The sequence below is a fragment of the Eublepharis macularius genome, chromosome 17 (assembly GCF_028583425.1).
Source record: "Eublepharis macularius isolate TG4126 chromosome 17, MPM_Emac_v1.0, whole genome shotgun sequence".
NCBI classification, from domain to species: Eukaryota; Metazoa; Chordata; class Lepidosauria; order Squamata; family Eublepharidae; genus Eublepharis; species Eublepharis macularius.
In genome coordinates this window covers 18,216,301-18,243,770 of record NC_072806.1, presented here as the reverse complement: position 1 = coordinate 18,243,770, position 27,470 = coordinate 18,216,301, and the positions used below count along the sequence as shown (strand labels likewise).

At 48.4% G+C, this 27,470-nt stretch overlaps 1 protein-coding gene across 1 annotated transcript; it reads right to left on the bottom strand.

Annotated features, from left to right (window-relative positions):
* Positions 1–28: 28 nt before the first annotated feature.
* On the bottom strand, positions 29–19,942 carry SMTNL2 (smoothelin like 2). Its single transcript, XM_055001472.1, has 9 exons — positions 19,414–19,942; positions 9,329–9,416; positions 8,117–8,353; positions 7,009–7,068; positions 5,105–5,180; positions 4,741–4,908; positions 3,398–3,515; positions 3,080–3,231; positions 29–2,171 (listed from the first exon to the last, which is right to left on the bottom strand). The coding sequence occupies exons 1-9, from the start codon at positions 19,810–19,812 to the stop codon at positions 2,045–2,047; spliced, it is 1,425 nt and encodes a 474-aa protein (XP_054857447.1). The 5' UTR covers positions 19,813–19,942; the 3' UTR covers positions 29–2,044.
* Positions 19,943–27,470: the final 7,528 nt, after the last annotated feature.

Below are 27,470 nucleotides of genomic sequence, written 5' to 3'. Positions count from 1 at the left end.
AAGGATAAACAAAGTCTGCACATACAGCTGTCTTTGATATATTTTATTAGAAATGGCCCTTTGGTACACAACCAAAGCAGCTTTTTCTTATAAATAACAGCAAAGAAACAGTGAGCCAAAACTCAGGAATGGATCCTGGTAGCCTGAGCAAGCTGGATGGCTTCTCAGGAAGCACCTTTGCCCAATTGGCTCGAACGGCAGTGGAATTGATGGCTGGTTTTCTTTAAACATGTCGCATGTGGGCTAATAGCACAAGCACACCCTTCGTCCGCCGGTGATATTCAGGCTGATTTAGGAGAGGCGAGGCAGGTAACATTGTCTTAGGCAGATGTTGCAGCAAGCAGATGTAGGGATTTCACAGAAAGCCGCCTACAAAATGCTATCCCAGCCCAGCAGTGCTTGGCAGAGCTCCCTGGACTGAGTGCAATGCCCAGCTGGAACTTTGGCTGGAAAGGGGGCATGCTTGGGCACCAAAGGAGGGGAAAGGAACTCCCCAGCGCTTCATAGCCATGGGAACCAAACCTCTCCCAGTTTGAATTCAAGCTATGGAAGATCTGAAACGAAAGCGGCTAATTCAGCATCTCTGAAATGGGCTGGAATCCTTCCTCTCATCATTTGACTACAGTGACCCCTTCCCCAACTTGAAATTAGGGACAAAGGCTTCCAGCCAGTCCCATCACCTGCTTGTTTGGGATTAAGAGGGTGCTTGAAAATGATACGCTCCTTTCTTTGTGGGTGTCTCACAATTGTTGGTAGGCTTGGCTGTGCAGGGAAGTGGGGGCAAGTCCCTGTATCCCCCCTGTTGGCAGGTGCCAGTCTCTTGCCATTCCAATTACACTATGCAATCTCTGAATCAGAAATGAAGAGATGGAGGACCTCCACTTGTTAAACTACTATGCCTCTAGCCTTTATGGCTATAGAGGTGAGTGTGAGATAGGTCAGAAGATGAAGCCGAAGGGGGAGCAGAACAAAATTCTCAGTGAAGGGGGAGACTGTTTCAATGGTCTGTTTAACTTCTTTTTCCTCCCCACAGCTTGCAAAAGTAGGCTATGGCCATGCAAATATAGTTTATTTTCATAGCATATTGCTTGATTTGCATAATTTACTTAGGGAGTGGAACTGTGCCCTTCTGGCACAGAGCATGGGCAGGTTACAGCTGCACAGAAGGGCATATAGGGTTTCCAGTGCAACGTGGTGACCCATTGGGACAGGCTATTGACGGCTTCCAAGCATCTCCCAAATTTAGTGTATCCTAAGGAGGAGTAAGCCACCACCACCCCCCCCCCCCAGGCACCTACAAAGTGAGGGATTACTCTGTGGACAAACCAATAGAACAGCTTACCCACAACAGCAATGGGGGATAGGTGGAAGGTAATTGTCAGCCAACTCAGCCTGGGGCAAGGAGGAATTTTTTGCATACCAAAAAAACCCAGGCTCCAGCTGGTGTTCCAACCAGACTCACATGATCTGCCTGGTTTGCATTTTTTGACAATAGCTGGTCACAAGGAACACTTCCGCTGCCTAGGAAGTGGTGATTAAATGGCTAGATGTAAGCCTTTGTAATCTCCCAGGGGCAGTTGCAAGTTTTGACTCATGGCAGGCCAACCTTCAGGAGCTTCTGAATGTGCTGTAACTCATGCTTGTCCCCATCCAACATCATGAAGTCTCCCCCTGTGGGCCATTTTTGCCTGCTTTCTTACTTAAGAGATGGGGGTAAGGAAAGGGCCCTGTTCCTGGGTCAGAGAACTGGAACCTGATAGGTTCAGCAGCCCTGGAGGTTTCCAGCTGGCCTCTCCGAATCCATTTCAGAAACTGGATTGGTCTGGTTCAGGAAATCCTACTTTTAACTAGCCCCGGAGCCATGCGCCCGGGTTTCCTTTTGGCTTGTCCCGGTATCCAGAAATTTGGGCGCCTCCTCAGTGGCTGTCTTGTCAGTGACGCAAGCGGCGGAGCAGCAGCAAGCGCTGGGGAACGAGAGGAGCTGCAGCCAAGCCCCATTCTCGCTGTCACAGTCCTCTCAGGGCGGACGAGGACCTTCCCGGCTTCATTCAAAGCGGCGGAGGTGGTTGTAGAGGGACTGCACGTAGGTGAAGACGCACATGGGGTCCGGCTTGCGGCCCATCACCATCATGTCATCCACTTCTATCAGGCGGTCACAACTGGCCATTTTCCTACAAGAGAGGGCAACGGATCAGTGGCAACAAATCAGGATGGGTAGGCCCAGAAGGAAACATGGCAATGTGCAAAGGCTGGCCAGACTGGCTCTCTTAGTGGGTTTCTTTGAGGCTTTATTTCATCCCCTTCCCAACTGACACCCGCATGCTATAAATCAGCAATCCTCAACCTGGGCACCATGTCTGCCAATGCTTCCTAGTGCCCATCTAGCTTTCCCAAAGCATTACCACAAGCCATTCCTGGCTTTCTTTCTCTGTACTGGGGCAGGAGGTGCTCAGAAAAATCCAGGAGGCATCACCTTTGTGTTTGCCAGGAACGCTCATTCAGAAACAGATGCCTCCATCATAGGAAGATGCTTGGCTTGTAACCTCCCAACGTTCTGTGACTGGGCCGCAGCCCCTATGGCAGCCATTTTCTGACTGGCCCCAATGCTCCATGGCAGCCATTTTGGGGCGGTTTCCACTTCTCATTCTCAAACTTCCAAAACCACTCACAGACTCAACAAGAATGTGGACACCTTTAAATGCTACCTTTTAACAACAACAACATTCAATTTATATGCCACACTTCAGAACAACCTAATGCCACACTCAGAGTGGTTTACAAAGTGTGTTGTTATCCTCACAACAATCACCCTGTGAGGTGGGTGGGGCTGAGAGAGCTGTGACTGACCCAAGGTCACCCAACTGGCTCCAAGAGGAGGAGTGGGGAATCAAACCCAGTTCTCCAGATTAGAGTCCTGCCGCTCTTAAGCACTACACTAAAGCGTTTAGAAAAGGGTGAGCAGGTGGGGAGGGATTTAAGGGCTGCATTTCATGCAGACCCTCTCATTCACTTTGTCAATATGGGAATTTGCCTTTAACTGGCCAGCTGGCCATCCCCATGAGGGCAATGCAGTACTCACTCTGCCATGGTGAACGCCAGTTCGAAATTCTCCTTGCGCTTCGCAGGGTCGAGTGTGTTGTAATCAAAGGCTTCAGGGAAAAATGAGTGGACAAGAGCACAAAATGCCATCCCATCACTCCAGCTGGACGAGAAGTTCTGCAGGTCAAGATGCTGTCAGGAGGCAACAAGAATTGGAGTGTGTTTGTTCCAGCCAAATAAAAAGGTGGTTTGCCCCCACTGGGAAGTCAGCCTCATGGTCCTGAGTCTGCAGAGCAGATGCTGTGGAGCTCCGCAAGACTGGAGGAGGAGGCAAGGAAAGCAGAAAACAGCCCTCTACCTTATAGCCAATGGTTTTGGAACGGCACCACTCCAGGAGGATCTGCTTGATGCTGCTGGCACTGGCAACTCCAAAGCTCTGCGACCTCTTCAGTTTAGGCCTGACCTCCCCTTTCCCCCTAGACAAAAGCAGTAGAAAGGAACATTAGAGTCCGAGCCCCACCTACTCCCCAAGACGCTCTCCTCTACTGCCTGCTACCGGCTTGCTAAAGAAAAGTTCATTTGGGGGAGAGACAGGGAACGGCCCTCGGAGCCTTCAGCTTGGGCTAGCATGGAGGCAACGACACAGCCAGGGTTGTTCCAGCTGCAAGCTTCAGCTGCCCTGACCTGGCTGGCCCAAACTAGCCCGATTTCATCGGATCTGGGAAGCTAAGCAGGGTTAGCAATGATTAGGACTTGGGATGAGAGACAAGCAAGGAAGCTGAAAGTTGCTACACAGAGACAGGCAATGGCAAATCACTTCTATTCATCTCTTGCCTTGAAAACCCCAGCAAGTATCACCATAAGTCAGCTGCAAACTGAAGGCACTTCTCTCTCTCACACACACACACACCACACCACACCCACACCCACACTCACGATCTGCCTTGGGGTTATTTTCCACTTCTGTTTCCTCCTTTCCCCATTTCTAGCTCTCTCTTGACGCCTGTCTTGATCTCCACACCTCACCTCACCATCTTCCTTTTGCTCAGCTAGCCTGACCCCAGACAAGCGTCTCCCTCCTCTGGCAAAAATAACTTCCCATCACAGCTTGCTGATGTGCAAAACTTTTTACACAGAGGCTGTGGTACGTGTGTGTGCTTAGTTTGCCCTGCCCTCCGGGAAGATTTCTGGCTGCTCTTTTGTAAAGGGAGTTTGGCCTCGCTGGTAGCGAATGGTATTTTGGGTACAGAAGAGACAAGGGTTAGCAGCATCCTATTTTTTTTATCCTGCCATTCCTTGTAATAGCATACAAGGTTCTCCCCTCCTCCATTTTATGTTCGCAACCACACTGTGAGGTAAGTTAGGCTGAAAGAGAGGAGCTCAAGATAAGCCTGTGACCTTCATGGCCAAGCTGAGATTCGAATTCGTGTCTCTCCGGTCATCTTAGTCCAACATTAACTCTACACCAAACAATGCAAGCACACAAATTATGACGCTAGACTGGTCCAGATGAACTGTGTAAACTGGAGGGAGGACACCAATGCATTCCTCAACACTACTAGAATGTGGCAGTACTGAGTCCTTCCACAAACCTGCCCCTTCCTTGTGCAGAGCTGCCCCAACTGCCATGCTGCTCTTGGGATCTCCCCCCCCCACACACACACCATTTATGATCCTGAATCATGCCTAGGGGCAACATACTTTCCACGGTCCTGGTCGAACTTCTCAAAGAGCGCCTTTCTGGCCTGCGTTCCTGAAGTGCGGGGCAGAGTCTGAGACCTCACCAACTCTCTCCGTTTTTCCACTGGCCGCTGTGCTGGAGGTGGGGAGTGGGATTTGGGGGCTACATCCTGCTGGCTGGCTGTCATGCTGTCAAAAAAGAACCCGACAAAAATCAACAATATATTCCAGGGAAACAGAGAAGCAGCAGAGGATTCTACAGTGCTTCATAGAAGTAGCACTGAAGTGGAAGGCTGCACTTGGGCATGCAAACCCGCATTCGTGTTAAGACCATTCCAGCCCCCTCTCCACAGACGTTACCCCTTGCCAATCCAAGCAGGCTTACCTCTCGCTAGCCTGGGTTCCACCAGTCACTCCATAGCTTGTAGCCGATGTGGACTTTGTGATGGAAGAGAATTTCTCTGCAGAGGAAACAAAAGTAAGAAATAAGCTTCCTCCAAACTGTGTCCTTCTTGGAGATGGCTCCTGCTTTGGAGGCACTGCCCTATGCTGCAAAGTTGAGTGGAACCAGGCTATATGCAGAAGAACAGGTCCATGTAATAACAATAACAACATTAGATTTATATACTACCCTTCAGGACAACTTAACACCCACTCAGAGTGGGTTTACAAAGTGTGTTGTTATTGTCCTCACAAATCACCCTGTAAGGTGGGTGAGGCTGAGAGAGCTCCAAGAAGCTGTGACTGACCCAAGGTCACCTAGCTGGCTTCAAGCGGAGGAGTGAGGAATCAAACCTGGCTCTCCAGATTAGAATCCTGCCACTCTTAACCACTACACCAAGCACTACGCTAAAGCTTAGGTCAGGCCAATAAATTTCTCCTGACCATCCCTTTCTAGAAAACACTATGGTGTGCCTTGCACAGACACGTTTCTGTAGCTATTTTGGAACACCCTCCCTAAATGTGCATGCAAAATCCTTCCTCTTCTGGCCTTCAAAAAGCCTGTGATACTGCACTATTCCAAAGAGGCTTCTGTTGGAAGAGTTTGGCTCAAGGAACCTTTGGACACTGAGACATTGTTTATTTGAATGGTAAAATCCCTACATGGCTGAGGCTTATGTGGGATTATGTTTTTAATTTGATTTATTACGGTCTTTGTTAGTTTTATTTTCATTGGGTTGGATCCAACCTGCTTTTCTGCTTGTGAAAAAGGATGGAGCCCCACTGACCGTCAAAAAGGCTATCTTTAGAGATCAAAGGATCGGCATGTAAAAAAGTCATGTGTAGTAAGGAGGAGAAATGGGTATGAATGAGTGGAAGAAACTTAGTTGGATTCAACCCACGATTCATCTATAGAAATGCAATCTGTGTTTTGTTTAAACTTGTGTAGCTAGCCACTGTGAGCTTTTTGGAAAAGCAAAATGTCAATTTTTTAAATAAATACATAAGGAGACTTGAGACTTACAACACCAAGGGTGCAAGGGACACATCCACACCTTATGTGCAAATGGAAAGACACTACCTTGACCCAGGCTATTGTCAGACATTTTTTGTCTGGAAATATCAGGTTGCCAATACAGAATACAGAAAAGAATTTAAAAAAACCTAAATATATATTAAAGCTAATGAAGGATATGCCCTGACCTGTACAGCCCAGGCAAGCCCAATCTCATCAGAAGCTAAGCAGGGTTGGTCTTGGTTAGTTATTGGATGAGAGACCTCCAATGAAGACCACGACTGCTATGCAGAGGCAATGGCAAACAACCTCTGCTAGTCTCTTACACTGAAACCCCCAGCAGGGGCTGCCATATGTCAGCTATGATTTGACAGCACTTTCCACCACCACCCATGAAGGATTCACCTGAAGAGTTACAGAAGACACAGGAAATGGAAAGCACAGTCAATTTCACTTTTCAAAATGGCCAGAGGAGTTTTCCCTGAATCCTCCGACTCGATCATAGAGTGCAAGTCCAGTACTTTCAACCAAGATGCCACAGTGTGAGTGTTGTCCAAGCTATGTCAAGCTGGGACAGCTACCTTTCAGGTTTGGCAGTGGGGGACACCACGTTCCAGGGGTTCCACCCAGAAGTGATGCTAAAGGTTCTCTACCGGGGGCAGCTGTGTTACAGAGTTCCGCAGGGCTTTATCTCCCCCTCTCCAACATTGACATGAGTCTGCAGCAACCTATCAGCCCTTCAGTCTAGCACAGGAATTCACTGCCAGGATGTAGCCATGGAAAAAAAGAGTTTTCAAGAGCCAGGAAAAGGGAAGCTGAACAAATCATCTTACCTGAAGTGATGGAGGTACTTGTCCTCACAGAACCTGAACTCCAGTTCTTCACTGCACTCACTGTGGGAGGGAGCGAGGAAAAGCCAGTGACTTTCTGGTGTGTTTTTTGGTTAAGTGTGAGGATTTGAAGTTTTGATATGAAACAGAATTCTAACTCATGCAACTTTTCACCTGGAAGGACCTTTTTGGTCCCACTCCCATGCAAGATAGTGCAACGAAGTTCATCCGTGCCCCACCCTCCCCTGCCACTGTCCCCACATCACAGCAAGACATTGTCTCAAAGATGGTTTCAGGTCAGCAAATGGTGGACAGAGTAGATCTAGAGAATGCCGCCCCCTAAACTGAGCACCACTTTTGCAGTTGGGGGGCTGGCTTTTCTCAGTTTGGTGTAGGGGTTAAAAGCGGAAGGAGTCTAATCTGGAAAACTGGGTTTGGTTCCCTGCTCCTCCGCTTGAAGCCAGCTGGGTGACTTTGGGTCAGTTACAGCTCTCTCAGAGCTCTTTCACAGGGTGATGGTCGTGATGATAATAACAACACACTTCATAAATCGCTCTGGGCGTGGCATTAAGCTGTCCTGAAGAGCGGTGTATAAATCGAACGTTGTTGTTATTATCACCATCATCATCAGTGCAGTTCCACAACACAAAAAACTGCCCCCCCACATCTGTTGAATTTCTCCTTGTCACCTCTTCAACAAAGCTCCAACAATCTCAGATCCTATTTCTAACCCCCCCTCCCTGCTTTAAAAAGGGGGAGCTTCCCCTCTCTAGTATACCTCCAATTTGTGTTGTTAAGAAAATGCAATGCAAACGCCCACTCCTGCCCCAGCCATGCTGGGCACTGCTGAAAGACTGACAGTGCCGTCCTAAGAAGAATTACACTACTCTAAGATGACTGATTTCAGCAGATTTAGAGGGTGCAACTCTGCTTAGGATGGCACCATAGTGTTTCCCAGGAAAATCAAGGGGCAAATTACCCGAAGAAGTAAGAATGCACAAATTCTGTGTTTAAGGAAAAAGCTCGGGGCAAGCTTCTCAGGGGCTGATCTTCGCAATGAGCCAAGATTACACCTGTGTGGCTCCCTTTGGGGGCCTCTTGCTTTTTTTACCTGATTGACTTGAAGTTTTGGACACAGCCTCACTGTGGCTTTTGTTCTGCTGCCCGCCAGGGACACTCGGTGCAGTTAGCCCCCCAGCGGTTTCTCCTGAAAAGGTTTCTGATACTCTGGTTACCGCGGTAACCGGAAGGTGTGGCATCCGTGAGCTCACTGCCGGAGCGTGTGCCTCAGGGGGCGCATTCGACAGGTGAAGAGGTGAGGCTGTTTCCTGAGCAAGCTTGGCCAGGCCTGAAGTACAAAAACAAAGCACGTAGAGAGACGGCTGAGAAGTCAATGACTGGTTGCACTCTTAAGTTCACTGTGAAACTTTGGGGTTCATCTATTTTTAAAAGTTCTGTTTCACATTCCTGAAAAAAAAAAATCACTCCCAGCAGGGATTCCCCCCCCCTTTTTTCCCTTACAAGACTGTCATTTATGTAAATTTATGGAGCCGCAGTAGAGCTGCACAAACACTCCATCCAGAACTGCAAAGTGCTATCCACCAGAATCACTTGCTTTGCACATGACATTTTCCAACCTAGAGATTCAATTGTGGATCACCCCAAAAAAAGCCACTTTGTAACATTTGAATGGCCTTTTACAACATGTTAACAATACATTAGAAAAAAAATCTAGCCATGGCTTTTAAAAAAAATGTTTCATCCTGCTTTTAACTTTCAAAGAGCTTTAAGACTTGTTTTGCTTTGATTATAAATTCAAACTAAAGCATGATAAACATTCCGCAATCAAAACAACAGTTTAGGAAGTAATCCTGCATCCACTCCCGTCTTACCTCTGGAACAGAAGTGGGGATGCGAGAAAGCACAGGGAAGTGCCAGAGACAGAGCTGTGCGTCCCTTGCTTAGGAGGAACCTTGCAATAATAGTAACATTTAAGAGCCAGGAAGCTTCATCACCCAAAAGGTCACCTGGATGTTCTCATGGGCCATTTCCAGACGGCTTACCTGCCTCCGGAACGTTGCGCCATCTTGCGGGGAAAACGCGAAATATCACGTTTTCTCACGCGAGTTTTGCGCGACGTCATTTGACGTCGCGCAAAACTCGCGCGAGAAAACACGATATTTTGTGTTTTCCCCGCAAGATGGCGCGATGTTCCGGAGGCAGGTAAGCCGTCTGGAAACGGCCATGGTCTGAAACTGGATTAAAATCAAGGCTGTTCTTCAGCTAACCTATCCATTTCATCCAGAGGGTTTTTCCTTCTTACCTCCTGAAGGCTGATGTCCATTTTCAACTATGGAGAAATCAGAAGCCCTCCGGCTCTCCAAGTCATTGTGGTCTTCCAAGTCCAAGCTCTACAAAATGGATAACAGAACAATGAGTGCGGTGGCAGCGGGAGGGAATCAAGAGAGTTGTGCACAGAGCAAAAACCATCCAGCAGCAAACAACTCCATCAGCAGAAGCGCTCAGGAGGACGATGCTGGTTGTTGAAACAGCCTATGTTTGTAGATGCTCAAATATACGAAGACACATAGATATGCTCCATCGTCTTGTCAACTCCTGTACAGTTTACTCAGACTGGCAGTGGCTCTTCACTATACACAACCAGTGATCCACACCCTCTTGTAGGTAAGGAGGTGGGCAGAATCTGGGGCAGAAATTGCATCCCTCAGTGGAGAGGATGCTAAGCTAGGCAAACTGCAGAACCGCCTCTCTCCATATGAACCCCAAAGGACTTTTCGTTCTAGCGACAAACATCTGCTAAAGGTCCCTGGCCCCAGGGAGGCCCATCTGGCATCGATCAGGGCCAGGGCCTTTTCAGTCCTGGCCCCAACCTTGTGGAATGCTCTGTCTAATGCTGGGCCGGCGCGCCTATTGAGGCCAGGTAGGAGGTGGCCTCAGGCGCGGGGTGCCGGAGGGAGCGCCAGAGGAGGCGCGGGGGCGGGAGTGCGCGCCACAGAGCTGCAGCCTCCTACCCCTCCCGCCTTGCGCCGCCGCCGCTGCCAGCACCCGCCCCCGGCTGAGCACAGCAGCCGCGGGCAGGCATCTGCAGCGGTGCAGGCAACCAAGCGGGAAAGCTCGGAGGCCACCCACGCACTGTCACAGCCGCCCGCCGCAGCGATTGGGCCGGCGGTGCCATGCACACTCCCGTGATGATGTCACACACGACGTCATCACACATGCCGGTGTGTGTATGCGCGGGGGTGCCCGGCCGGCCACAAGTGCCGAAAACCCTGGCACCGCCCCTGGTCTAATGAGACCAGGGACCGGCAGGACCTGTTATCTTTCCGCCGGGCCTGCAAGACAGAGCTGTTCCGCCAGGCATACGGGCGGTGCTAGGCGGAGCCCCCCTGGCTGGTTGATTGTAGAAGATGCCCTCCCTACTAGTAACACCCCTACCTAGTAATTTTTTATTGCTACAATGCTCTGTAGAGGATTAAGGACTGGTCGGTTGGATCTGGTGCTGCTATGTACATGTATATATAGGCATTTTAATTGCGTAATTTTTGCATGTCTCATGGCTTTTTAATTTATATTAACTGTTTTATGTATTTTAACCTGTATGTGACGGTAATGCACCCTGAGCCTGCTGGTGTGGGGAGGGCGGAATATAAATTGAATATAAATAAATAAATAAATAAAACCTTTCTTCCAAACCAACACAGCCCTCAGAAAAGAAACCTTACATAGGATAGCCTCTACTCCAATTTTTGCTGTCAAAGATCCCCATTCCATTTCCCTCTCTCGAAACAGTACGACCTCTCCCTATAAACAATATAGTAATGTTGTGGGTAGAAGGATGAGCAGATTAATTAATAATGGGTCTTTTAACTTATGGAACTCACTGCCACAAGTCTGATGGCCACTGACTTGGGTGGCTTTCAATGAGGATGAGACTTATTCCCGGAGGAGAGATCAGTCATCTGATATGCCCCCCGCCCCCAACTGTGGAATTCCCTTCTGTGATACATGGAGCCTGATAGATTTTTGGCAGTGAGTAAAGACCTGGCTTTTTTTGCCCAAGATTTTTGTCCATTTGTTGTTATGACTGAGGTTTCCAAGTCTTGCATTGCTTTTCCTTGGATTTTTTTCCATGCCTTTTGCTGCTATGGTGTTTTCACCATGGCTCTGAATTATTTTATTTATACCATTACAGTATCATCCTTTAACCGTTCTTTCCAGCAATTGAGTTATGATCTTAACCGTTCTGTTTTGATTTTTTTATGGAGGATATTTTGATTTGAGTGACTATTTATGTAAATGTGTGCCTTTTTCTCTGTTTTTGTTGGAAACTTGTCTTGAGAAATGAATGGTCACAGGCAGGATATAAATATATTGCAGATAAACAGTTTTAAAAATATACAGCATGAGAATGCCATAGCAGATCTGTGATCACACACCCCTGGAGGGGAAGAGAGTTGAGGCCTCATTGTCCTTTAATCCCATTTTAAGACCCTGCACCCCTGAAATGAAGGCTGACCCCTGCAAACTCTTTGGGGGGGGGGAATGCTTCTGCTATTCACTCATTTATCAAATGGCTCTTACTGCACAAGTTTCCCAAGGATCACACCCCGAGGGTCACTACATAATACATTGTTTTGGGGAAATCCCTGGGTTCTGCCCAACAGACACACTCTGTGAATTCCTGGTAGAAATTTAAATTCCTGGCTGCATACATAATGACTTGGATCTGGACAGAAGGAGAGGGGGCTTAATCCCCCCCCCCCAGTTTTCATGACCTGAAATGACTCCAGAAAACTGTTGTTGCATCTCTGGGGAAATGTACACTTATGAATGGCCTACTTGTAAGTTTCCTCAACTGGACAAACAGTGGCTCCCTGGGGCCTTTTCACCCTGGGAAACAGTGCAGTGGGGAAGACTTGCATTCCCTCTCCCCACAGTCCCAATCTAAACTGGCTCCCACACTCTGGGAATCTGAGTTTCAACTGGGAAACTTCTGGAGCACTGTCTACTTGACAAGACCCAAGGAGGACCTGGGAACAACATATCATTTAGAGTTTCTCTGCACGAGAGATCGTACACAGGGATGCTCAAGTGTAGGGAGACACAATGTTAGCCGGGAAGCGTAGTTTAAAAAGACACAGCCAAAGGTTCTGTCAATGTCTCCTCTCTACACCAGGGCAGTTTAAAAAGACAGAGCCAGCAGAGATCGCTCCTTAGAGGGTTTGTAAATTTCATCTTTGCCTCTCTACCAATTTCACTTCCCTTTGGGAAGGCAAAGATAAAATTAACAAACCTTCAGAGGAGAGATCTCTGCTGGCTCTTTTTAAACTAGACTTTCCGACTAACATTGCATCTCCCTACACTTGAGCATCCCTGTGAAGGTGTCTCATGTAGAGAGACCCTAAGCCTTTGGCAGAGCTGGGATTTGAATGCAGATCTCCTAAAATCAACACACAGCATTCAAATCTCAGATTGGCAGTGACAGCTACAGTCTGTATCCTTGGGAAACAGTGACTGTTCTCAACAGCACTGGGCTAATGTAGCTGCAGATACCAGAACGGCAAACTGTCTGGTGACTGCTCAGCAACAAAGGAAGGGTTCTGGCTACAGATTCCAAGAAGGGGTACAAAAGTCCAAGGACCCTTCTCCTGGCTGTTCTTCTGAACACGAGGATGGCCCAGAAGGAACTGTTGTCTGGAAGCTCAACAGTTTGTCAAACAGTCTCCATTTTTGGGAAGGGAAAGGTCTTATTGCCAGTTACATTTGTTCCCCAGGGATTCATGCCAGCAGAGAACTTCTCAGACTAACCAACAAAGAAAGAGAAAAATCCAAAGCAGGAAACTCTCTTATTAAGGAGGTATCACAGCAACGCCAAGCTTAAACAATCCAACCAGCCCCCTGATCCAGTGCTTGATTTCTTTCCTGCTAAGATAAAAACACAGCTGCTCCGTATTGACTGTTCAGCACCCTGGATTATCAGCCTGAAGCAGGAAAATGTTTCTGGTTCACAGAGGTCTACAGGCAAACTCAGTCAGATGTTTATTCAAACAGACCAGTGTAATGATTTGGTTTGCAAATACGGCTTTTGTTCACCTCAAAACAAATGGAATCATGGGTTGAGGACAATGGGATCTGCTGTTGATGGATAGATCCAAGGACATTTCTAGGAAACAATACAGAACCAGTACATGGTGTTATTAAAAGTCTGGGTTTTGCACCAAAGTAACGCAGTGTGGTGCATGAGCGAGAAAGATGTTCAATGACCAAGGTCAGTTATGCAACGGTATCTGGGGTTATGCACAAACATAACCAGAGAAGTTGACTCCCGATGGAAGCTCTCTCACTTTGTTGTGTTCAAACAAACTATTTTCTCAACAGGGCTAAGTTCAGGAAAAATAGTTCTGCCAGTTTGCCACAGAAGATGACTAAGGGCATCTAAAGGGCTAATTGGCTAGTACCTGTGACATCACAAATTCACCTTCCTCCAACAGAAGAGAGCAGAAAACAATTCTGCCCCTGCCCTTACCATTGCACTTGTTGATCCACACAGCCATTAATTCTCATGGGTCCTGTGACCCCCCAGAATCTAGTTTCCGTAGGTTGCAAGGGACTACTGACAGGAGACGAATGCAGTAAAAAAAACACATTCTTGCTGGTGGTTAGGATTCAACCCAAAGGCCTTTGTTCAAGACTCTGTTTATAGGATTCAACCCTGAAATATAGCAAGCAAAAAGGATCTTCAAGCTTATACACAGAGCTTTCCCTTTGTATCTGGTGAGATAACAAGGGGAGAAGGAAAAACCTTCAGGCAGGATATTGACGGCCAGTTGGAGGATTTGTAGCTGGTTTTTGGAAAATAAAGACAGGGTTGTTTCTGAGATGCCTTCTTTATCATCAACCAGACATGTGAGAAAAAGGATCTCAAGTCACTGTATGGGATGCTGGCTTCTGTGCATGCAAACACAACCAGCAGACGCTGGAACTTTAGGTAGCATCTCCTACTGGAGATGCAATTGTGGGGCGGGAGTGCAGTCCTGGAAGTGACTGCAGACACCCTGCCCTGCCCTGGTCTGACCTCAGCTCCGAAGAACATCATCCCAAAGACACAATCTTAAGTTGAGGCAAGAAAGAAAAAACAAGCAAGATCCAAGCCAGTCCTTTCCCCACCTCCTTCCCCATCCCCTACTGGAATCAGCAAGCCTCCAATGATGTCAGAAGGCCCCCACAGACAGAGTTAGCCATTGCCAAGGAACGTGATCTCATCGGGAGAACAAGCTTTGAGGCAGCTCAACGAGAAACACGGCTGGCTCTGCCATTGGGTGCCTTGGGCTTCCAAGTCAGCCTGACCTTTTTTGGTACGGCACAAAAAGTTCTGCTCCCACTCCAAATGTGGCATGCGTCCAGTTATATGATAAAGCCACAAGGCTCGAATCCGGCCCTTGGAGCAAAGCCCTAGCAAGCTCTGACCTCCAGAAAACCACTTGTGGTTACTGACACCCCTATGGCCGCGGCATCTGCCTCAGGAAACAAAACCCAGACCCCTCAAGAGTCCCACTCGATAGCCAAGTTGCAGCTGCTAGCTGCTGCTCTACATGCTAGACGCCAGCGCCGCTCCACACAAAAGCGATTCATCTTCGGGGTGGAAATGCTGGGCCATGGTTGTGCCTGATGGCAGTTTGAAGCAACTCCAGCTGCAAGCGCTCTTCCCCCAACTCCCCCGAGCGGCCTGTGAGGCCCAGCTGCCGGATGACGTCACCAGTAAGTGCTAATGACAGCTCGAAGCAGGAGCCACCTGGAACATGGCACACAGCCGGCGTGCTGCCTTTGCTTGAACTCAGACAGCCATGCCAGCTTCCTACCATCGAGGAGTTATGCACAGCAGCTGCAGGAAGGGAGGGGGAACCCCTCTGGCCATGGAAATGTATAGCAGAGACGCCAGGCGTGCCAAGAAACGGCTGCTGACCTGGATTTAGACGCTGCTGGTTCAAAAGCAGCAGATGCTACTTGGCGATTAAGGCAAGGTCTGGACGGCAGCCTCCCCTTCGCCAGCCATGCTGCAGGTCACGCACAAGCAAGAGTGTAGGGAGGGCCTCTGCAAACAGTGTTTCCAGCTGAGATTGCCCTGCGCTGGTCATGAGAAACCAACCATCCAGACTGCAGAACCCATCCTGGAGGGCTGTCCCCATCAGCAGGGGCTACTGGGACAGGTCGAAGCAACCCCACTGGCCTAGACTAGGGGGACTGCAGCTCCTAGGCATAACTCCAAATGCAGCCAAGATGGAAAATGCTGAACGGCTGCCCCGAGGGATTTGTACAGTTTCTGAAAGAGTTTGCATGGTTGGGAGTGGAGCACTCACGTCATTGGTGTTCTTTCTGCAACCAAAGAGTCTGTTTGGATCATGGGCCATGCTCCACCAGCCTCTCCCATATAAGAGAGCCAGAGTGGAGTGGTGTAGGACAGCCAGTGTAGTGTCTAGAGTGATGGACTAGGATCTGGGTGACCCAGGTTCGATCCCCCACTATGCTGTGGAAGCTTGCTGGGTGACTTGGGGCCAGTCACATTCTCTCAGCCTCTTTGCCTCCCAAAGGCTCTTGTCAGTTTCACCTCCCCTTCTAAGAAGTGAAGAGGAAATAAACAAACCCTCTGAGCAGGGATCTCCCTGCCTCTGTAGAGAGGGGAAATTGACAAAGCCTTCCAATCTCTGCTAACATTGCTACTCCCTTCATGTGCTCCTCCTCGTGTAATTCATCTCTTGTAGCTTAGGTCAGAGAGAGGTGGTTTGCCATTGCCTGCCTCTGCAACCCTGGTCTTCATTGGAGGTTTCCCATCCAATTACTAATCAAGTCTGACCCTGCTTAGCTTCTGAGATCTGATGAGATCAGGGTCTCCTGAGCTATCCAGGGTCAGGGCCCATAGGGAGGGAACCTGTCTGTATTTATACTGTTCTAGAAAGGCCCCCTCCTTTCCCAAAAAAGAACTTGTGCATTGGCCACAAGCCAAACAGACTGTGTGAGGTGTCTGCCACAATCCCTGAAGCTGGGCATCGCGATGTCATCGCTTCTTTCGGGCTGTCAATTGCACAGAACAGAAACAACTCAAGGAAGCGTGACTCATTTACACAAGATGTGAGAGTGGTCACTAGCTTAGATGGCTTTAAGAGGATGAGACCAATTTAGACAGTGAAGACAGCAATTAACCAGGATACAGCTCACAGGAACCCCATGTTCAGAGACAGTCTACCACCAAATCTCAGATGGCGGGGTGGCTAGTGCCTTCATGTCCCACTTGTGAAGTTCCTAGAAGTATCTGAATGGATAATGCTGGGGACAAGATGCTGGACTTTGGCCAGCCCAGCAGGGCTCTTCTTACATCCTTCTCATCCAGGCCTTTAATTCTGGCTTTATTTCTTTTGCATTCTGTTTCCCAGGTAGAACAGAAACAACCTTCTAGTCCCAAGAGTCCATTTTCAGCCACTTGGAAATGTCAGAAGAGCGCCAGCTGCGTGTGCTCTGCAAACAAGATGTTAATACCCCTGTTCCCCAGCCTGCAATGTTGGAAGGGTTAGCCAATACTCCCCAACAGAACAAAATGATCTCCCAGAGGGAACCGCCTGACTCTCTCGGATACCCAGGCTGAGTAACCCTGCTGCTCCTCGGAGAGTGTTGTTCTGTGGGGAGCAGGAACACAATGCCTGGGCCAGACACTTGCTGTCTATTTAGAGATGCTGATAAGCTGTTTGTACTTCAAGCCCCCCACCCCACCCCTTCCAGTCCAAACTCTCTGGCTGATTCCTACACTAGCCAGAATCTTCGCTCCTGGTAACTTCTTCTCTTCCATGCCTTGCAGGAGAAACACAGCATACCTTTCCTATGTCTTGTTCTAAAAGGGCCTTAACTGTTTTAGAGCCCTTAAAGAAATAAGAAAAGGGAGGCGAGAAAATCTGACCATGTGCAGAGCGCTTTTCCTTAACCATGGCTAGGTTTAAAATTTTATTTAATTTATTTTATTTAACTTATACCCTGCCCTTCCCACAAGCAGGCTCAGGGCAGCTTCCATCAAAATATACTGTTAAAATACAATAAAACATTATTGCCAAATTAATCCAAATAGCATAAAAATCCAGCGCCACCAAGCAAATCAGGCTACTGCAAAGTGACCATAAACCACGGGCACCCCATGATGGAACTCCAGGGTGGCTGGAAAAGGAGGGTATGGCGGTCAGAAGGGAGACAAAATGCTGGCCCCTAGTCAAAGGCCCAGCGGAACATCTGTGTCTTGCAGGCCCTGCGGAACTGCAGTTAACATAATATTTGGGGCTATGGAAAAAGTGTGATTTCTAGGAATCTGGAAGCTCCACACAGAAGCTCTGGCCCTTTCAACAGCCAAAGGCCTCATCCTGGGCCAGGAAGAGGCCTCTCTACCTACCCAAACTACCTAAAGCTACTCCTGTAAACAGAACTGTGTATTAATGCACCAGTCCACAAGCAGCTTTCTCATCCCCAGCTAGTGGTGGTGACCAGTTAGGCTTGCTTCATGGTGAGAGGATAATACTCTGCACATGCTCAGATGTGGTCTCCTTTGCTAAATCTCCAGCACAGCAAACAAACCATCCCTCAACTCAAGCCTACCTCCTGGCAGTTTTTTTAACAAAAAAAGCTGTAGGACAATCAGATGATTTTTCTCAGTAATTCTTATGGCACCTGTACAAAGCAGGCCAGTAACATTTGGCCCTCTTGCAGCTAGATGTGGGGTGCAATCAAAGTGCACTCTGAAGCAAAGCAAGGTCTGGGTCCAATAGTACCTTAAAGACCAACTAGATTTCCAAGGTATGAACCTTTGAGAGTCAAATCTCTGACTTTGGATATCTAGTTGGTCTTTAAGGTGCTATTGGACCCAGCTCATGCTCTTCAACTGCAGACCAACATGGCTACACACCTGAAACTATCTCCAAACCACAACTGTGCCACAAGCAAATGCATTTTGGGAATGCGCCATCAGCTCTGGCTGACTCCTACCAGCCAGCCAAGCTACAGGAAGGAGGCAGCATTGATCAGGGGGAAACTTCTCTGGGGTTGCACCAGGGCTGAGTGGTGCCTAAGGCCACCACCACCCCGCCCCAAGACCTAAGCTCAAAGGAGAGGGGCTGATTTTGTTTATTCGGAAACTATAGGCAGATACTCTGCACCCGCTCAGCGGTGCTTCCTTTTAACTTCCCCTGCTTGGAGCCTAAAACTCCACAAAAGGGTCAAATGGGGCATTTTAAGGTGTTTCAAGGCAACTTCTCGCACAATCAGAAAGTCAGATAAAAGACTAAAAGAAATTCCCCAGACCTTTGACCTCCCCCCCTTCCCTTTCTGGCTGGGAAGCTGCCGCACTCTCCTCTCCTTTGTTCCAAGAAAGGGAAGGGGCAAAGCCTCCTCCTTCCTTCATCTCCTCCCAAACATTTCCAATCCAGATGGGCAAACAGGCAAACTCCATCAGACATACTCCTGAGACAGGGCAGTCCAGAAGGAGGTGGTGGTGGCCCAGGGTGGGGGGCTGATTTCCCATCACACACACACACACACCCTCTGCAGAGCTCCACCAGGCAGAGATGACCTTTAATCCGCCTTGAGTTTCAGTGAGAAGGTTGCTCTGACTCTAGAAAGCTCGAACCCTGACAGTCTTGTTGGTCTCTAAGGTGCCACTGGACTCAAATCCTGATGTTCTACTGCAGAACAATGTGTCTACCCACCTAAAATTAATAAACAACAACAACAACGTTAATAATCCCACTGCTAGCACAGACTCCCTGGACGTGCAGCCAGCTCTGCAACAGGGTCCCACTTCTGCCACCCCCCCTCCCTGACCCCTCCAACAGCTGCAAATCGACCCTCACCGTTCGGTTTATTTATAGACCACCTTTCAACTCAAGTCCTGAAGGCTGTTTACAACAGGAAGCGACAAAAAGCCAAAATGATAAAATGTTTTTAAAATCTATTAAAGCACAGTAAAAGCCAACAAAAGTCCACTTCTCAGTAAGGCCAATTGCAACCCATTTCTTATTGACATAATTCAAAGGCTAAGGACAGCGAAGAAGTCCGTCGCAGCAGGGACTGGATTGAATACCCGGGTCAACAGCATGCGAACAGCAGCGTGTGGCACACAGGGTTGCCAATCTCCAGGTGAGAGCTGGAGATCTCCCGGAATTGCAACTGATCTGCAGACGAGAGGATGGCTGGAGGGTGGGGTCGGTGGCATTATGCCCCATTGAGGTCCCCTCCCCAAACTATACCCCCACCCAGACTCCACCCCTCGAATCTCCAGGAATTTCTCAGCCTGGAGCTGGCAACCCCATCCCAGAGAGCCAGCTTGGGCCCCCGCTCTCCCCCGGCCCTGCGGCTCACCTGGCTCTTGGCCGACAAGGACAGCTTGGCGTGGCTGGAGAACCGGGCGCTGCCTCTCAGCCGGGAGGCGCCCGGCTCGTCCGCCCCGTCGTCCGCCAGCCCGGCCACCCCGCGGAGGGCCTCCACCTGCCGGGCCAGGCGCTCCACCTGCGCGCGCAAGTGCCGGTTGTCCTGCTGCAGCTCGGCCACGGTGTGAGCCAGCGGGCTGGCCAGGCGCAGCACCTCGGCCACTTGCCGGTCCACGCCGCTCTTGAAGACCTGGATGTCCACGTGGATCTCCCGCACGGCGCCGCGCAGCGTCTCCTCGTAGCGGCCCAGCGCCTCGCACACCGTCTGCGCGTCCTGGCTGTTGAGGTCCGCGATGTCGCTCGCCGACGGCCGCGCCGTGCTCACGTCCATGCTGGCCCGCTGGAGGAGGGGGCCCCCCTCGCCCGCTGACCCGCCCAGCGACTCCCGGCCCGGAGCGGCCCTTCCGTCCCCCTCTCCAGCCCCGCGAGGCTGCACGTCCAACAAGCCTGGTGCTGCGCCCCCTCCGCTTGCGTCTGCCGCGGCCAAGCCGGACTTTGCTTTTTATAGACGGCCGCTGGGGGGGGGGGTGTCTGAAGTGGGAGGGAGCAACGGGGAGGCAGCTGCGGCTCCGTTGCCTGGCTGGGGGTGGGGAGAGGAGCGAGCGGAGGCGCCCGAGCGGACCCTCGACGGAGGGGGCTGCCTGGCTGCCTGCTGCCTCCGCGGACCTGGGGCGAGGCAGGATGGAGAGGGAAGAGCAGAATCCCTTGTCTTTCCTGCCTTGCTGGGGCGCGCTGCCAAAGCAAACATTCCTTATCGCTCCCCGGGGGCGGGGAGAGGAAGCGGCGGCCCCAGGTCCGGGGAGAGTGAGCGTGTGAAGGGCCGTCGAGTCGCAGCCGGGTTGTGGCAACCCCATCAAGGGGGTTTTCGGGGCGAGTGAGACTGAGAAGCAGAGGTGCTTTGCCGTCGCCTTCCTCTGCAGAGCCTTCCCTGGTGGTCTCTACGGTTGCCAAGCTCCAGGTGGGGTCTGGAGATCTCCTGTAATTACACCTGATCTCCAGGCTACAGAGATCAATTCCCCTGAAAAAAATGGCTACTTTGGAGGACTTTATACCTTGCTGAGGTCCCTCCTTTCCACACCTCACCCTCTCCTGGCTCAACTCCTAAATCTCCAGGAATTTCTAAACCGGAGTTGGCAACCCCAGTCCCCTATCCAGGGGTTTTTTGTCTGGGAAAAGAGGTGGCGGATCTCTCAAGAGGGAACTGAGGAAAAAACACACGGGATTCTTTGAAATCATATTATTTTCAAGCACTATTGCCGAGTATTTTCAAGAGGTGCCGGAACTCCGTTCCCCGCGTTCCCCCGGAAAAAAAGCCCCGCCCCGCTTAGATTCCAAGATCAGACGAGATCGGGCTGTACTGTGCTCCCTTCCCTCCCATCCTGAGAAAGTAAAGAGGGATAAACGCAAACTGCATGTTTTGAATGCAAACCACCCAAATGGGCTATATGCAGTAGCAGCCTCTTGTGGGTTGGACATTTGAGCACCTCCGACTGAAGAGGTGGTTTCAGTGGTTTACGTTATGGGGTGACGTTTGGTTGTTACTGCAAAGCTGTCTTTGGCGTTTTAGCACAGGAGGACTTGAAACTCTTTCAGCACATGGGATGACTCAAAAGTCTCACAAACACCCTGCAGAGTAGGCCTCTGTTATGGCTGGAGTGAGCAAGCGAACCCCAGGGCATTTGTGTGTGTGTGTGTAGTAATAACAACAACAACAACATTCAATGTATATACTGCCCTTCAGGACTATTTAACACCCACTCAGAGCGGTTTACAAAGTATGTTATTATCTTCACAACAACAAACACCCTGTGATGTGAGCGGGGCTGGGAGAGCTCCTAGAAGCTGTGACTGACCCAAGGTCACCCAGCTGGCTTCAAGTGGAGGAGTGGGGAATCAAACCCAATGTGAATCAATACTGTCTTGTAAACAAGAAATTACTCAAACAGTTCTGAGTTTGACACTTTGATGAAGCAAAAGGGTCCCAAAGCACTGTACAGAATATTGATCTGGTTATATTATGCTTATATCTAGCATTTTAAACAATATTGGCTCGCAAAACACACCACCCAGGGATGATAAAAAAAAATTAGATGTTGCTTGAGGCAGGAGATTCAGCTGACCCAAACAGAGGTGGAAACAAAACAGCTTTCTGGAGAACCACGGTGGGTGCCAGAAAGTGGTGGACCACATTTCCTTACCTATAATCAGGGCTTTTTTTCAGCTGGAACGCAGGGGAACAGAGTTCCGGAACCTCTTGAAAATGGTCACATGGCTGGTGGCCCCACCCCCTGATCTCCAGACAGAGGGGAGTTGAGATTGCCCTCTGCGCTGCTGAGCAGCGCAGAGGGCAATCTAAACTCCCCTCTGTCTGGAGATCAGGGGGCGGGGCCACCAGCCATGTGACCATTTTCTCCAAAGGCAACCCACTGAGTTCCACCACCTCTTTTCCCAGAAAAAAAGCCCTGCATATAATTTCCCACCTGAATTTAACATCCTAAAAATAATTCCAATTAGATGCTGAGGAAAGAAATGGTTCCTGCAGCTATGGCAAGCAAATAGACGTAATTACCCATGGTATTTTGCTCTGGCATGCAACTACTGTCCGACTTCCAAGCAGTGATGTCCAAGCGTGGGTATGGTTCCATAATGTGGCATTTGGTGGAATGCTGTGAACCGCTTTGGAGATCTTCAGAGGGATCTTTGATACCCTTTACCTAAAGGCCTGATTCACACCTGCAAGAGAATGAGATGGGAATTACATGGTACTAGAATGTGAAGGTGGTAAATGTCCGAGCATGAGTGGTGGGTTCCATCTTTGAATGTTCCTTCCTGCCAACAGAAAACTAGCACAGCTGCGAGAATGATAATAATATTCGATTTATATATCGCCCTTCAGGACAACTTAATGCCACACTCAGAGCGGTTTACAAAGTGTGCTATTATTATCCTCACGACAATCATCCTGTGAGGTGGGTGGGGCTCTGAGAAGCTGTGACTGGCCCAAGGTCACCCAGCTGGCTTGAAGCAGAGGAGTGGGGAATCAAACCCGGCTCTCCTGATTAGAGTCCTGCCACTCTTAACCACTACACCAAACTGGCTGTCAGAAGATTGTATCCCTGCTTGCTGTGATAGCTTTCTGTTTGCAGGGAGAGCAGAGCTTCATACATGGTAGCGTTCCAAAATGTGATTTTCAATTCCTGCAGTCCAATGACTTGTTGCCCTTTCTACTCCCTCATTTTCCAGCATGTGGGAACACAAAGCAACACAAAAGTTCATGAGTTGCAGCCCATCAAAAAGATACGTGGAGACCCATCTGAGACCTCAAAAGATGTTCTGCTGACCAAGTTAAAGATGACTCCACTCTGCTTAGAAAGCGAGGGACCCTTCCTCCCCACCATTCTATGTAAACCAGATCACAGTGGCCTTCAATTCTGTATTCCATTTTTTAAAGCCATGTCTGCATTTCTTTAAAGAAATCACAGGCAGAGTTATTGCTCCTTGAGTCTTATCCATTGGCAGAAGAGAGATTTCTCTTAATTAGGTGCTGTAACTTTGTAGATTAGGTAGGACAAATGCAGATGCCTGGAAACAGCAGCACTCTGCTGTGTCTTTAGCAGCCATTCAGTTCCCTCCCCTCCCCGTCAATGCAGTCTTGTTTTTCTTCTGCCAGCACAACGAAAGGCCCTAGGTGTGGGTTTGGACTGAGTTGTCTCAACTAGGTTTTGATAGGGTGTCATTTTGGTGCAAAGTGGCCCCTAGAAGTTGGAACTATCTATGACTTTCTAGCAGAAAGTTGTGTGTGTGTGTGTGTTGCCAAATCCTTATATTGTTAATGCATAGATCTAGAGGGCATTTTAGTGGCAAGTAAATTATATTTCTCCAGCGTTTGAGTACAGCATTGTTGGTGAATGAAACCTAGCTGAGAAACTCTTCCCCTCCCTTTGTGGATATTAAAGGAAGCCGAATAAATGGTCGGTTTTTACAATGGAGGGAAGCAAGCAGCAGGGTTCCACAAGGATCAGGGTGGGGACCAGCTTTACTTTATTGGGTTGAAGGATTTAGCCTTCAGGCATTCACCAGAGAGGCTTTAATGTTGTGCACAAACCCTTAAGACAAACCCCAGCTTCCTCCTGCCAGGCAGAGGTATCCATGATCCCAGCTATATATATTAATTTTTTGCCTATCCCCATGCTTTTTCATGGGACGTTGGCCTTTTTCATTTTTAAAAGTGCATTTATGCAGTTAAACATCTATTCATTTAAGCACACACAGACCAGTCTAATAAAGTTACAAGATTGCTTTGGGGATGGGAGTTCCTGACATAACAGTCACCAGCCAATCAGGATTATGCATTATGCTGCAAATGTGCAGAACGATTCCCCCCCCCCGCCCCCCTGAGTTCAGTCCAGCAGGGAAGATTGATCAGAACATGGTGAAAACATGTCTTATTTGTATGCAGCCGGTGTTTAAAGAACACTTGGGTATTGCCCCCTGGACTGAAGCTTGATTAGGAAACTGGAAGCATTGATTCCAACCCTGCATGCTTCCAAAAGTTATTTCACATTTAATTTCAATGTCAGTTTTTCAAAATGGTGCACATGATGTTTTTGTAAAGAAACAATCTCTTCGACATGGCTGGACTCACCTACAGCCCTATTTTTATACAGTCTGGAATCTCAGATATTGACATTGTACAGGAGCACAGCATTTTCAGGCACAGCTTGCCATCTTATTTTTATGCTGCAATCCTAAAATGTTTTCTTCTGGTGTGTGTGTGTGGGGGGGGGTTGAGTGAAAATCCAGCATGTTCTACTCCCCTGGGCCTATTTCAATTCAACGTACTTACCCCCAGTTGCTATCAACTGACACCTATTCTTGAAGCCTTCGGGAGCTTGTTGGCAGAACTGTAAAAGCAGGCTGTAATTCAGTCAGCAGAGGAACGTGGAGCAAAAGCCAGTGTGAATGAAGCCAACTCTCCTTGGCCAGGGAAAGGCCTTTGAGAGGGCTATGCTTGTTTAAAGGTTGCCTACAGGACTGCTTGCTAACCCACCCAATGCATTTTAAGCGACTGTAATATTTGGACACATTGGAACTAAGAGATAGAGCCTGTGTTTCACAGACGGAAGGAGGCTCAGCTCTTACAAGTGCTAGTTCTGTATAATATGCCTTAAGTATCACGTGGTGCCTGAAACCAATGGTCTGGAAATTCCTATCCTTTTTTGTGGCTAGGACTTCTCTGAGCTACCTTCGCTTCAAAACTTGTTTGTAGTGGCAGGCCTCAGACTGTGGTGGAATGATGGAGAAAGAGTGTTCCCGAGCATGGGCAAAGTGACATTCCCTCACTAGTGAGCAACCACAGATTTCCAACGGCAGATTACCAACTACCATTTGGGATTAAGTGTATGTCTTCCAGTGAGACTGGACCCCAGAATTTGTTTTTCCACAGACTCCTGGCTGAATTGGTCCACTATACAGAGCTTCTGCGTGGACAAAAGTTGTGTTTGTTCAGAAACATTAGTCTTGCTGCTAACTCATCATATTACTGCTGCCGCTAATAAAGGGGAATTAACATGGGCCCTGTATTTAATTTAATAATCTTGCCCCCAAGTTACGAAGATCTTCAGAGGCTCTGCTGAATTTGTCCCCAACTGTCAGTCCTATGGCGCATGAACTCCAGAAACAGGGCCTTCTTTATAGTGGCACCAAACTTTGGAACAGTTCTGCAGAAGTTCAGTTGGCACCTAACATGATGTCTTTTAAATACCAGGCAAAACCTTTTAAAAATCATTTTTCTGGGCTTTTAGATGAACCATTTCCCTTCTCGTTTACTTTTTCTTCCCCATATCTGCCGTGTTTTTTAGCTCTGAATCCTAAGATGTTTAGTGATCTATGTTTCTAATTAGATAAGCTGTTTATGAGTATATATATTTTAATCTGTTGATTAGTTGTTTCAGCAAACCCTCTTTATGTGTTTATGCTGCTCTCTGTGTTTATGCTGCCTTTTTCATACGATGTAGTTTTATTTTCATAATTTGGTTTAGAGATGTAGAAGTTTTGTAAGCTGCCTCAAGAACATTTTATTTATTTCATTTATCATCTGCCTTTCCTGTTGAGGCTGAAAGCGGATTACAGAACTAGAAAACAATGCAATAAAAATGAGGGCGTAAATGGTACCGAGGGACACGGTAGAAATGCTTTAAATTAATCAAAGCTATTGACTTCTTCCAAGGCTTTCTAATACCCCTTTCGGATGCATGCACATTTAGAACAGAGGTTTATTTGAGGTCACTGGAGTGACCTTCCATTTAAGACTTCTATTTGGACGTAAGTCCTATTGGATTCAGTGGGACTGCCTTCCAAGTAAACATATACGACCAGACTGTGTGTGTTTCAAATTGCAGGCAGCCATCTCCTAAACTCTCCAATGAAAACAAATCCCATTTGTTTGTATGAAAATTGCTTCCAGTATATCTGCAAGCCAGCTTAATGGCACAGGCTTCCACCTGTCTGTATGGATCATCTCGTATCCCTAGACCTTTTTGGCTTGAACTGCTGGCAAAGCCTTATGCTGGCCTCCACAACAAATGTCTTGCTGTGCCAGAGAGCGGGAGAAAAATCTCCTGAAAATCATTATCTCTCCTGGACACCCTGAGATCTGGGACGGTGGTATCCTTCATCTTGAGAATGTCCTCGCTATTACCTCTGCATTCAGTCTGGGCTAAGAATAGTCATCATGGATGGAAGCTCCCAAAATAGCCCCATATGAGCATGGATCTGAGCCTGCTTATGAGTTATGGAGATGTAGCCACCTCGTAAGTTCCAGACCTTGCCAAGGGGCTTCTTGTTGTATTAAAATGTCGGGAGAACGTGTTTTTCAAATTTAGGAGAGTATCTTGACACAGTCACTTGAGAAGCACTCAGTAATATAAGAAAGGGCAGTTCCTGTGGGTGCGTGCAAACTGGAATTCCACAAGCATTGCTTTTGTGCAAGAAAATGGCTCACCATCTTTAGGGATTAATGCAAGCGTGATTTGCATGTGGCAGGAAAGGAAAGTGGGCACACACACACACACGCAGCCAAAGAGTTATGTGCACGGTCTAAAGGAGCCTTAAGACAAAAAACTTCAGGCAAACACAAAGGTCGCATTCCCAAAGCCTTGCCCAAAGGGGAGGGGGGATTTGCATTTTCAAATGGGAAACACATGCATTACTTGTTTCAGTTGCCTTGCTGTGAAATAAACAACTCAAATTAAACGTGGCCCAAAATTGACAAGGCAATTCAGCTGTGATCCAATTGGCCTTTGGACGAAGGGACGAGTCTTTTCTTTATGCTAATTGATGCTGCTTTATTGAGGATGTCTGAAAGGGCAAAGGATGAAATGCAAAGGACATTGACCCAGAGGCACTCTTCCACTCTGATGCTGCCCGAGGAGAGCGCAAAGCAATGTGTCAGCCTGAGTTGGTATGCTCCACAAACCAGCAAGATGGCAGTGGCCCTTCTCCTGATATCTCAGCCACCCAGTGTTGGCTCCCTTAGAGAACATAACGCAGTGCATGGGGTCCTTTAATAAATCCAAATATAGATTCTGCCTTTCCGACAGTTTCAGAGGAAGGAAGGGAAGTGGAAGGCTGGGGCAGGCAGGAATAGCATCAAAGGATTCTCACGCCAGCCAGCAAAACCGATCCACCTTCATCCCCCAAATTTTACACGGCGGATCTAATCTACTGGTTACATGACAGACAGTGCAATCCTAAGCAGAGTTACTCAATCTAAGCCCATTGAAATCAATGGCCTTAGACTGGAGTAACTGCTTAGGATTGCACTGAGAGTCTCATTTTCTTCCCCACACGTACTTTAGTCTTATTTTTACCACAATGACTATATTATAGGTCAATTCCCTGTTTTAGCTTGTGGGCACTTCTAGAATATCGAGAAAGGGTAGTGGGCGGTACCACTAAATGGCTACTGTGGTAGGTGGGAGCAATCGG

Bases quoted from the DNA above. Each gene is read 5' to 3' on its own strand.
- SMTNL2 (XM_055001472.1), bottom strand. From the start codon at position 19,812: ATGGACGTGAGCACGGCGCGGCCGTCGGCGAGCGACATCGCGGACCTC. The intron at 9,417-19,413 runs GTGAGCCGCAGG...TCCATTTTGTAG, and splicing joins CCTTGTCGGCCAAGAGCCAG to AGCTTGGACTTGGAAGACCA. The intron at 8,354-9,328 runs GTAAGAAGGAAA...TTTGTACTTCAG, and splicing joins TGGACATCAGCCTTCAGGAG to GCCTGGCCAAGCTTGCTCAG.